Source organism: Hyalella azteca, unplaced genomic scaffold (assembly GCF_000764305.2).
Source record: "Hyalella azteca isolate HAZT.00-mixed unplaced genomic scaffold, Hazt_2.0.2 contig7681, whole genome shotgun sequence".
In the NCBI taxonomy this organism is placed as follows: domain Eukaryota; kingdom Metazoa; phylum Arthropoda; class Malacostraca; order Amphipoda; family Hyalellidae; genus Hyalella; species Hyalella azteca.
Window position 1 is genome coordinate 3004 of NW_025937800.1, and position 11809 is coordinate 14812.

An 11809-nucleotide genomic window follows, 5' to 3' on the forward strand; every position below is an offset into this window, starting at 1 on the left:
AAAAACATAAATTGACAAAATAAAAACAAATACACATAAGGAGACAGGCCTATCTATTTACAATTTCAAGGGGATAGGAGCTGAAGGCTGCATTTAAACCAGGTTTCTGTTTAAAAATGAACAAGGATTCTAAAATCCGTAGGTCAGTAACACCGGTCGTGTAAGCTAGAACTCTGAAATCACAATCAGACACCGGAACATTGCACTGCTCGGCATGGACGCGCACAGCTGAATGAGAGTAGTTTTCTAATTTTTATAGCCCTAATTTCAATTCTTACATTGTGTGATTGTAAAATTTGCCCGAATTGCCCCTTAATCCTTATGAGAGTGAGATGGGCTTATGCAAATGCCAGAAGAAAAAGGTCACTAATCAGTTTTGTTTTGAGCACAGAGTAAATGTTTGTGAACATTGCATTGTTGCTGATCATTCTCAAGTAAGTTTTTTGAAGTTTATCCTAAATATTTTGAAATAGTAAAGTTCATTTTTTTCTAATTGTTTTTTTTTCTGAGAAAATTTTTACTGTGCAATCTATTAACCCTTTCATGGACAAGTTAATAGTATGGCAGGCATGGAATATATCTACTTGGTGAGCCACAACTTGATTGTTTGAGCCTTGCTGCCTTGGTTTTTATTGATTTGCCAGTCATGATTCCATTTCTTTGAGTTGTGATTGCGTTCTAAGGCAATCTATTGCATTCTAAGGCGATCTATTGCATTCTATTTCAATTGCTATCTACTGCATTCTAAAGCAATCAATCATGTTCTAACGCAATTTATTGCATTATAACGCGCTGTAACGCAATTTATTGCGTTATAACGTGCTGTAACGCGATCTATTGCATACTAACGCAATGTAACAGGATTACACAATCTATTGCATTTTAATGTGATTTATTGCAATCTGTTACATTCTGATGCAACCTATTGTATTCTAACACCATCTGTTTCATTCTAACACAATTGTAATGTAATTGTAATGTAACCTAATGCAATCTAATGTAACCTACAATTTATTCAATCTAACGCAATCTAATGTAACTACAATGTAACCTAATGCAATGTAATGCATCTAATGTAACCTAATAAAATCTAATGTACCCTAATTCAATTTAATGCATTCTAGTGCATTGTAATGAAATCTAGTGTAATCAAATGAAAACTTTATGCATTCTAATACGTTCTAATTCACTCTATTCAATTTTACTGAATTAGGTTGGCTTGAATTGTGCTGGAATGATTTGATTTGGGTTGAATTGAATTAGGTTGAATTAAATTATGTTGGATTGAATTGGGTTGGGTTGAATTGAGCTGGGTATGGTTGAATTTGGTTGGGTTGAATTGAGTTGGCCTAAAGTTGGTTAGGATAAATTGGGTTGGGTTGAATTGGTTTTGGTTGGATTGGGTTGGGTTCAGTTAGGTTTGGTTGTGTTCAGTTAGGTTGGGTTGAATTCAGTCAGGATGAGTTGGGTGAGGTTGAATTTGGTTTGCTTGGTTTGGGTTGCCTTGGGTTGGGTTTGGTGACCTGGGTTTGGTGACCTGGGTTTGGTTTGGTACGTGCTATGGCATGTAGTTCAGGTGGCAAGACTAATTATATAGTCTGTTTATTGAAATGATAACGAGCTGCTTTGTTATCCATCGTCAGTGCCATGAGGCGCTCTCAACATAAGCACAGAAATATATGCACTCAGAACCATCAGAACTGCATGCTGTTGTGGTCTGGTCAACAGGGGTTCACAAAAACTATGTGAAGATTAGCTCAATCACCCTAAGGTACAATACCTAGCTAAGCCTACCTCCAACCCTGAGAACAAATTTGGGGCAATGAAACACAGGTCATTCCCAAACAACACTATACTTAAGCTAAGAACAAAGCCAAGGGCCATTGGTACAGGATAAACCCTAGGGCACCAAATATATTCACAGGATAAGCTAGGCAGCCACCCTCCAGAGGAAAATCCCAGAGAGGTGACTGTAGTATTCCGTTCAAGAGCCGAATTTTACAATATGGTCCAACTTTGTGGTAAACAATAATATTAAACAGAACATCCTAACCTGTGACACAAGGGAATCAAAATTACTGTAAAATAAGCAATCGCCTAGAAGTCTTGATTGGCATGGAGACAAATAAAAGTCCTGGAAAGGAGAGCACAATAAGAAATGGAAATGAGTCATCTACTAACACTATCTGCCAATAATTTAATCACTACAATCACATCACTTGTTGGTTGCACAACTGGTTAACTAAATCACTGGTGGTCTGAAAGACTAAGTGCCATTGTACTTAAAAGTTAACATTAGGCAGGTATTTGTATTTACTTGCAAATAGGAGTTTAAAACAAGTGTATCCAAATGAAATAGTTTAAGACTTGCTCATGAACAGGACTAATATGCAGCTAGCTCAGATAAGTAATGATAACAAAGCCTAGGTTGACATTTAAACAATGAGCTTCAGCAAGGTGATCTTCAAGGAGCTGCAGTTTGGAAGATGAGAAGATTCAGGACTGCGCAAGTCTGGGCTCCAGGTCTCCTCAACAGCGTGCCAGCTGGGTCCCACACTGACTGCTCCTATCAAGTTAACAAAATAACAGGACTAGAGTCTATGTTCTTTAAGGGCAGTTAAAGGGGATGTATTCCTCAAATCAGGAGTACTTTGGTTTGGATTAAAACAAGCAATAACGCATAAATCAGCAACAACACAGGACAAATGTCCAAGCAACATAGCAAGAAAAGAAAAGAAAGTACAGTATGGTAAGGCAAACACTTGATATGAGATCTAATAGCTGTAATGATTCAAATTCAATGTAACAGCAGCAAAGTGAATAAAGCAATTTAAAACAGGAACAAGGTAACATTAAACAGGTAACAAAGTAATACACAAGCTTTATTGCAGTAAATTAAGTGCATGAGATTAAAAAGGAAAGGTATACTATTATTCTCGAGTTGATCAAGTCTTAGCAACTCACCCTTAGGGAGCAGCTATGTTGCTCAGCAAGCAGGAATGGGTTGACAATGACTTACAGGGTTAAATGATTTTCAGGCAATGGGTGCAGGTGAGGCAAGCAATTAGGTGCAGACAAGGATCACTAAGCGTGATTAGTTGTGTGCTTACTAAACTGAAGCGAGACTCTTAATAGTGCATGCTACACTTCAAACATGATGATAAGGTGAAAGCGAATGAAGTTGCATGCTCTAAATAGTGAATTATTGATGGAGAACAACACCTGATACAAATACAAGGGAAGGAAACATTCATTAATAATAACAGTCACAAAAGCCCAAAATTAAATGGAAAGAGCAAACCATATTAGGAAGCATAACCTAAAGTAAGCAATACACCGAAGTGCCAGGAATGAAAAGAAGGAACCTAATAATCTAAGATTAAGCAAGAGGAGCAGTATGCTCCTCTTCAACGCTACATCAATTAGTTTAGGTAGCTCTGAGCGTGTGTGCTTGGGTGCTCAAATATACACTCTCACAGCCATCGGAACTGTGCGCTCCAGCGCGTAGTTCCTGTGGCTCTGAGCGCATATGCTTGGGTGATCAAATATACACTTTCAGCCATCAGAACTGAGTGTTACAGCGCATGGTTCTGGTGGCACTGAGTGCTACAATGCGTAGTTCTGGTGACTCTGAGCACGTATTCCTGGGTGCTCAAATATACTCTCTCAGTCGTCAGAACTGCGCACTACAGCGCGTAGTTTAGGTGGCCATGAGCGCGTATGCTTTGGTGCTCAAATGTAGCTCTCACAGCCATCGTAACTATGTGCTATGACACATAGTTCCAATCATAGTGTAGATCAACATGGCACATTGGCCATATTGATCGTAAATCACGATTTATGGAGAAGCATAATTGGTGACCGGCGTCCAGTGCCATCCACCTCGACATCTTTGGTGCATGAAATCAGCGTCGTTGACCTATGTTGTGCCACGCTTTACAGTCTGGAACACATGTTACCCTAAATCTCTAATTTACCCTAAAAACAGTCAAACTTCAACAGTAAAATTTGTCTTAACTTTAGTGGCAACTGAACGCATGATAATGCAGTCTGACAGCTCTGACATGACGGCAACTATGCGATCTTCAACCATACATTTTGGGTTGACTTATTATCATTACATTCTGTAGGATATTTTGGTGGAAGCGTTGGAGTACTGTGGATTGCGAAAGTTGACGATTTTATGAAAAGACATGTTTGCTATGTGCAAACTTTGATTTTTTCAATCAAACAAAAATACATGACATTAGAGCCATGAGATTTCCTACCTATAAATTATATGATAATAGAGCTGTGATATTTAAGAAAAAATTAAGACTTTGCCATAGGTCACATTAGGGTTGCAAAATTTCTGTAATTAATAGGAAAACTCCATACCAGAAAAGAAGTAGGCTCTGTTTATTTCTATAGCCTTGATATTTTTCAAGAACATCCAGAAACAGAAAAAGGCAACTTTTCAGTCAAATACCTAGTTGAGAATTATCAATATTTTTTAAAACAAAAAGCAAACTGTCAATAGCACTAATGTTGCTGCAGCACTTGTGTTACATACCAGCTTTCTTCAAATCTATATCTATTACTTAAAAAACAGAACTGAGCTATAACTAATTCAACCACTCTGTAGTTATCATGTGGTAATTGAAAGCAACAATACTCAAGAATGAATATTTCTTAGAAGTTACAATTGCTTCAAACTTCTTGTACTAGCCTTATTTTTCTTTTTCTCTGTTTGCAATCCTAGCAAAGGGTTGAATGTGGCATCAAATTAACAAGGGCAAATTAGGTGTCTGATTTTATTCAGAGCTTCTATGTATTCTTGATAATTTTTGAGAATATTTCAATTAATTTTCAAGATCATCAGATTCGATATTAAATTGATAACTTGTAACAGTTCTCCTGACTGATCAACCTCTTAGTAGCCCATAAGAGTCTCAATGTTTCTATTAATGGAACTCTAATTTCATGATTTGCATGGTTATATTACTGGAATCTGACAGAATGATATGCTAATCTTTGATGGTATTTTTCCAGTGCATTGTCCAGTCATATCTACAGTGGCTCAATGACAGCCAGTATGACCCTACCTGCCTTCTGTGCCGCACACCATTAGATGGACAGCCATGCATCAGACTAGTTTGTTATGGTATGTTTTTCAGGAATTTAATTATTTGAAATTGGATTATTCATGAATAATACTTTGATGGCCAAGGCAGGAAGAATAAAACTGTATTCAACAAAAAATTGTTGACTAAATTAATCTATGTTGCAGTTTTTACTGGTATTCTTGCAGTAACACCTATTTTTCATTATGGAATCTCTAAACTTGTTGAAGTTACAATTCATTTCCTAATATTGCTACAAGTTAACTGGACCAACATCACAGTAACATTTACCAGCTAGTTTTAATAATTATTTAATTTTCAAAACAATTCGACTGACTCATTAAACTGCTTAAACTTGAGTAAATTCTGTTACATGTTTTCATACCTGCAGTCATTTATGGCTTGAACATGTTATTTTTTAAGGATATTATTTCAGATGTATTCCACTCGTCATGTCTGGAGAGATGGGGCTCATCTCACCCGCCACACACAGCACCAGCAGGATTCCTGTGCCCACACTGCAGGGCGCCCGTGTTCCCCGCTCAGCAGTTGGCCTCGCCAGTGGCACTGGCACTTAAAGAAGCTCTGTCCTCTTGGCATTGGTCCAGGAAAGCCATGGGCACTTTAGACGTGAGCTTGAAGACGATTGTGTTATTATGTACCTACTTCAGTCTCAATGTGACAAGGCACTCATTTATCCTCTATTTTCTTATTTTGAAACATACAGCATATCTTTGTAGAAATGTATTTATGGTATAATTTTCAAATATGATTTGGATGCAGCCTGTTCTGAGCAGTCTAAAACAATTTATAATAATATAAAGTACCTAAGTATATTTGATCTAATGGGCTTAATGATAACTTCATTTCGCCTTTCAGAATGCAGAAAATATTTCGAATTTCTACTCTCTTCAACAAAAAGGTGAGTCCGGACAATTTTCACGATTCATTATTTTTATATTTGTCCTCAAATCTACCCTTGGCTCAAATTCAAACCATACCTTTCTATGGCAGGCCTTGCTTATGGCCATATTCAAACTTGCCTACCAAGCCCTTTTTGTAATTACTGTTCCTGAATTTTCCACTATAAATAAAAATACTTTTTCTTCATGTTTCAACAAGTTTATTCATTAACAAACAGTGAATGTACTCCCCTAATTTATATTAATTTCTTTATTTTACGGGATAAATCAAAGGCCTGTGTTTTTGTTGCAATATTTTTTGTGCAGAATATGCAAGTTAGCTTCTAAATTTGCATAAAAATATAACTTGTGAAAAGGGAGAGAAGGCATAGGTATATTTTCAAATGAGCTTCTTGGACAGATGGCGTTGTGACAGTGATGGAGAATTCCACTTCAGCCCATCGCACCCAAACAGAAGAATCTTTAACCACTTACACTGAAGTTGTTGCTCCCAAGAAATCCATGCAGAATACATTGGTTGCCGCCAACACCTCGACACCCGATCCTGATGACATGAAATATGGCAGGCGACCTGCTAAAGTCTGGTTCAGTAGATGGTGGAGGTGAATAATATCTTGAATAAAAATCATTATAGTCCAAGAATATTCATTCCTGATTAAACTCATTTTATATTGAAATCCAAATTTTTGTTTAAATCCTATTCTATGGATAGTCAAGGTCTCCTTAAAACAGGGGCTCGGATTTTAAAATATTTAAATCCTAAACCTTTTTAAACTTTAATTTTTGTACTTTACCTTTAAATATGGGAATAAGACTTTCCTCCTCAAGTTCTGGAAACTTCTTGCAATACATAGAATTAATCTACTCCTTGGTACTCTAAAGTTATCTTAGTCTATTTTTCTAATTTTGCTTGCGTATTTCCTTGCACATGAAAGTTAAAAACTAGTGGAGGAACTTTAGTACGTTGCTTATTCGACAACAAAGCCAATATGATTTGCGTTAACATGAAATTATTTCCTCAGGAATCATCAGCCAATAGGAGCCTGCACAGCACGCGTTAGCCTGAAGCGCCGTCTAGTGCTGCTCTGTCTCCTCGCCATGTGTTTGCTGCTCGTGTATCTCCTTGTCAAGAGGAAGAGTGCAGCGGACGACAACGTGTATCTCGACCCAATATTTGATCCAATGAATAACCCTAATATCCGCGTGCAACATGAGGCATGATGGCAGAAAATTGTGCTTATTTCTGTTTCTTTAATCCAGAATATATTTATCCGCCACGCTAGAAATAACTTTTTGACATAAAAAGCCTTGCCTCCCTTAACCTTCATTAATGGTTATTTAGTTACTGCGTCATACATGAAATCGTATTCGTTTGCAAATTTAAAATGAATTCATACATATCATTGCAGATTCTGAGAGATAACAACCTTCTATTTTATTCACTGAGCTAGATTCACCTGGCCATATTTGTCGGATGGAACATCAATGATAATGATTCTTGAGATAGATAATTAAAATGCAGTATTCTCTCATTATTTTACAACAAAATATTTCATACTCCATTCAAAACAAATATAACTCTTATTCCCTCTATTCGTGAGAATTAGTAGTTATTCCGAATCATTGTTAGTTTATACTATGGGTATCAACTTCTTGACCAATAATAACGGAAGAATTCTGATTGACTTAACTACCTGAATTATAACTTGGGTCAAGCTTTTATATGTGTAGCTTGTTAGTTGTATCTTTGCATTCCTTTTCTGTTATGTGCATGCGGGCGATTGAAACCTGTTAGACTTGCTGCGTGTATCTATCGTCGCTTCTGTTGTTCACTTGTTCGTTGTTAACCTCACTAGGATGCAAACGCTTACATATATTTTCACTCGCCAGCTAGAAGAAGCTGGTCGTTTGAAACACGTGGTGAACGATTATTTTATACAAGAGATATGTCGCGGTCGGGATCTACAACTTTATTGACTTGCTTTCAACTTCAATAACTAGCATTTACGCTCTAGTTCCCGCATATGACACTCCATCTAATTCGATTCATCATAATCATAGTCAATCATATTTTGAACATACATATTATGCAGCTCTACCAGTTAATTATTTTAAAGCTTGAGATTTGTTTCCAAAATAAAAACGACATGTATACCCATTGTAATTATTTTTATTTATTATTCGTACGATGTTGAAACGGCGAAACATCACCATTTACAAAATATGAATACTTGAAAGCTCTCTCCGCATTGGACGGAAAGCTTAATTAGATCACTGGCTGCGAAAATTTCAGATATGGCGGATGCCATTAGTAGAAAATACAGCGCGTTTTGTGGTATGGTATTTTGACCAATTTCTCTGCATTTGCTAACCTATATTCCCACAGTAAGTAGTCGACTTGGACGCTTGACACGGAGGATAACGCTCGAGCTTTAGACCAGCCTCGATCCTGCAGCTGCTGTCGGCAAGACTGTACCAGGCGCTCCACAGCCTCGATGCTGCACGCACGTATCTCCACCTGCAATACGGAATTTCAATGAATATTTATCTCGTTTGATCTTAACGAAAATATCTCAAATATTTACGGATATCCTGATCTATCTGACATTAATTCTGCTCATATGCTAAGAAAAACGGATAATGAAGCTGGTCTTACTTCTTCGTTGCTGCCATTGGCGAATACCAAGTTATCCTTGACATTTTCCAACAAGGACGCTGAATAGACAAGGACACCGAAGTACAGCAAGACTTGTGGAACTCTGTAATCAGCAAACATGGTGAGAGTATCCATGTTCTGTAGACGTGGCATGCCTTTCATGGCAAATACCAAGTCTAAGTCAGCCGTCAGAATTTGAGCACGCTTGTACAGTGACACTTTGGTGCCACAATAAACAGCTTCATCCTTGAAGCAGGGAAAGTTTTCAACGACCAGTTGCATCAGTTTTCTAGCATCGCCTGCAGCTTTCTCCAGCATTTCAGTGAAACTAGAGTTGAACTTATCAATCAACACCTGAGAAACTTCATGCAGAACCGACTGCCTTTCTGATAATAAAGGAATTTCAATTCCAGAATCTGATCTAAACATAGCCTTCAAATCTTCAGCTTGAAGTTGTCCGTAATAGTTAGGGTTGTACATTGCGTGTCCATTTGCCAGAGCTCGATTGATTGCTTGGATAAGGCCCAAGTATCCCGACCCTGTCTGTGTTCAAAATATGGCGATTAACATGTAAACTGACAGTTGATCCATTAAATGTAACTAGTATAGATTTATAAGAATGACAAAAATTTGACAGACAGTTCATTTTCAAGAGAATTCGTCAGACTAAACATTGATTGTAAATAATATGTAAAAAGATTTTAACCTTTAAAAGTAAGGGATGGCCTCCTGTAATTTTTGAACAGGTTTCATTGATAAGGAATAAGATTAGTCTTTAGTTTCATGATCACATTACAGAGAGTTGCATCTTTTAAATTCCCAAGATTGAGATAGATATCAAAATTGCTTAAAAGTTTGAGGGCATGTGTGTTGGGATCTTGCTTTAAAGATCAACTTCTTCTCATTCATTGGGTGACCTAAATTTTATCAAACAATGAAACATAATAAAGGTTCCAAGTTTGCATTTCAACTTTAACTTATGATTTTTTGATAATTAATACTTACAACTTTGTTCCATGTAACAGTGTACCTTGGTTCATTTGCACAAGTCCAGAAGTTGAAATTCAAGGCATCAACAATGAAGACACAATTGATGATTTGTGAGCTTGTGAGACCAGAAAATTCTGGAAAATAACACTTCTGTGGAAAATAACTTATATAAGGTTTGTATTTATTTTCACATTACTAAAATTATTTTTTATTTATGATAATACAACCATTCCTTGTAGCCAGTTGTAGGCTAGTCTAAACTCCTACGGTAACTGATTCATTGAGCCTTTGAGCCTTGAGGTAATGCAGTATGAACATCAAAGTTATTCATATTGATAGCATATTTATCATAGAAACTTATGAACTAGCAAAAATAAAAATAAATAAATTACTGATGCACAATTATGTCTGTCTGACATACTTAGTCGTATAAGTAAAAGGGTAATTGAAGGTTTAATTCTAACGTACCTCATTACCTACAGATTGCAATGCAGTTTGCTCCACGGTATCAGCAAGATATGATGCTAGAAGTTCAATTGCTGTATTATCAATAGAGACGTTACTAGCTTTAGAAGAAACAAATTTTCCCGTTTCTCGGGGTGACAAAATTGACGAAGTCATTTTCTTTACGAAGTCAGGATTAATCAAAATCAAGAAGTTGCGTAGTAATGATCAATGTGCATTATACTTTATACCTACTACGGTGTTATGAATTTGAGCTATAGGTCACTCTTTGGATGTCATGTAGGAGGAACTCCAGTGATAACAATGTTGGAGCAAACTTCAGAAAACTCTGTCTAAATAATTTTCAAATATAAAGGTTGAACAATAATCTTTCGTTGCATAAAACGCTTGCGGCCTACCTCAGTGGCAATATTTTAATGCTATATTAGGAGAAAATCATCAAAAACACGATTATTGTGGCTATGGCTGAACATAGTTTTTAGTATATCATCTAAAATATGTTGTTATTTATTCTCCACAAATAATTTTCGATAAAAATTTGCCTTCATATGCTGTTTTTTATATTGAAACAAAGACTGATTTAAGACTGGAATCGCAGGTTATGAAAGTCTTTGTTTACATTTTTACAACACTTCTCTTTAACTTCACTTCTTGTTGTCTGTCTGTCTGTCTGTCTGTCTGTGTGTCTGCTACAAATCTTAACATCGAAATTTAACAAACTTCTACTTATCCTATCGATCTGAAATTTTGCATACTTGCGTAAAGTTGGAGACAATGCATGAATCAAATGACAAAATAAATAAGTTAAAAAAATTTCAATACTAAAAAAATTGAAAAAATAATTTTGTCAGCTACATATCTTATAATCGATATTTAACCCACTTCTAGCTGTCTATTCCATGGATGGTCTAATCTATCTGAAATTTTGCAGACTTGCGTAAAGTCGGAGACAATTCATGAATAAATTGACAGACTAAATAATTTTGCAATTTTAATTTCTTTTATGTATTAAAATAAATAAAAAATAATATTTTTAATATTCGAAATTAAAATTAGAAATTCATTGTACATGTTTTACATTGGAGGCACAGGATTTTTTAGAAGTGTTAATTTTTAAACGTATATTTTAATGGCTCATATTTTATCAGTTTATTATTCTAAACCAAAAATTGCAAGTAAAATGTCACCAGTATGCCAGAGCTGGGCAGCGCTACTTTGAAATGTAGCGGCGCTACCGCTACCGCTACACCCACTAGATTGTAGCGAGCGCTACCGCTACCGCTACAGTAAAATGTAGCGCCGCTACAATGGCCAAAATTATTGGAAATCTTTAAATATTTATTGTTCTGATATTGGGATTTACTCATAAACATTTAATGAACATTTTCAAAACATATCAATGCAACTTTATTGCAATTAACCAAACCGAAATAGTACGGGTTAGATCCAGTAAATAAAAGTTACAGTTGTTTTTATGTTTTGCCTTCCCTACATGAATGTGTACTTTAATCTACCAATCTAAAAAATTATCCACCTATACATAAAAAATATGTCTTTTATTTGTATATATATGTGGATTATTTTTGAGATTGGTAGATTAAAGTAGACATCCATGTAGGGAAGGTGAAACATAAAAATAACTGTGTAAAAATAACTGTAAGCAAACTGAAACA

General features: G+C 36.0%; 2 protein-coding genes across 2 annotated transcripts; one reads left to right on the forward strand and one right to left on the reverse strand.

The window, feature by feature from the left end:
- The first annotated feature begins 243 nt into the window (after positions 1 to 243).
- Positions 244 to 8184, forward strand: LOC108664700 (zinc finger protein-like 1 homolog). Its single transcript, XM_018151366.1, has 6 exons — positions 244 to 434; positions 5032 to 5143; positions 5539 to 5732; positions 5982 to 6024; positions 6426 to 6627; positions 7048 to 8184. Exons 1-6 carry the CDS (start codon positions 333 to 335, stop codon positions 7244 to 7246), a joined length of 852 nt encoding a protein of 283 aa, XP_018006855.1. The 5' UTR covers positions 244 to 332; the 3' UTR covers positions 7247 to 8184.
- Positions 8180 to 10444, reverse strand: LOC108664699 (queuosine salvage protein). Its single transcript, XM_018151363.2, has 4 exons — positions 10140 to 10444; positions 9687 to 9821; positions 8682 to 9224; positions 8180 to 8543 (listed from the first exon to the last, which is right to left on the reverse strand). Exons 1-4 carry the CDS (start codon positions 10290 to 10292, stop codon positions 8334 to 8336), a joined length of 1041 nt encoding a protein of 346 aa, XP_018006852.1. The 5' UTR covers positions 10293 to 10444; the 3' UTR covers positions 8180 to 8333.
- Positions 10445 to 11809: the final 1365 nt, after the last annotated feature.

Coding starts and splice junctions, on each gene's coding strand:
- LOC108664700 (XM_018151366.1), top strand. CDS start 333: ATGGGCTTATGCAAATGCCAGAAGAAAAAGGTCACTAATCAGTTTTGT. Junction 5,144..5,538: donor CATCAGACTAGTTTGTTATG/GTATGTTTTTCA, acceptor ATATTATTTCAG/ATGTATTCCACTCGTCATGT. Junction 5,733..5,981: donor AAGCCATGGGCACTTTAGAC/GTGAGCTTGAAG, acceptor TTCGCCTTTCAG/AATGCAGAAAATATTTCGAA.
- LOC108664699 (XM_018151363.2), bottom strand. CDS start 10,292: ATGACTTCGTCAATTTTGTCACCCCGAGAAACGGGAAAATTTGTTTCT. Junction 9,225..9,686: donor CTGTTACATGGAACAAAGTT/GTAAGTATTAAT, acceptor TTTTGAACACAG/ACAGGGTCGGGATACTTGGG. Junction 8,544..8,681: donor CCAATGGCAGCAACGAAGAA/GTAAGACCAGCT, acceptor TCCGTATTGCAG/GTGGAGATACGTGCGTGCAG.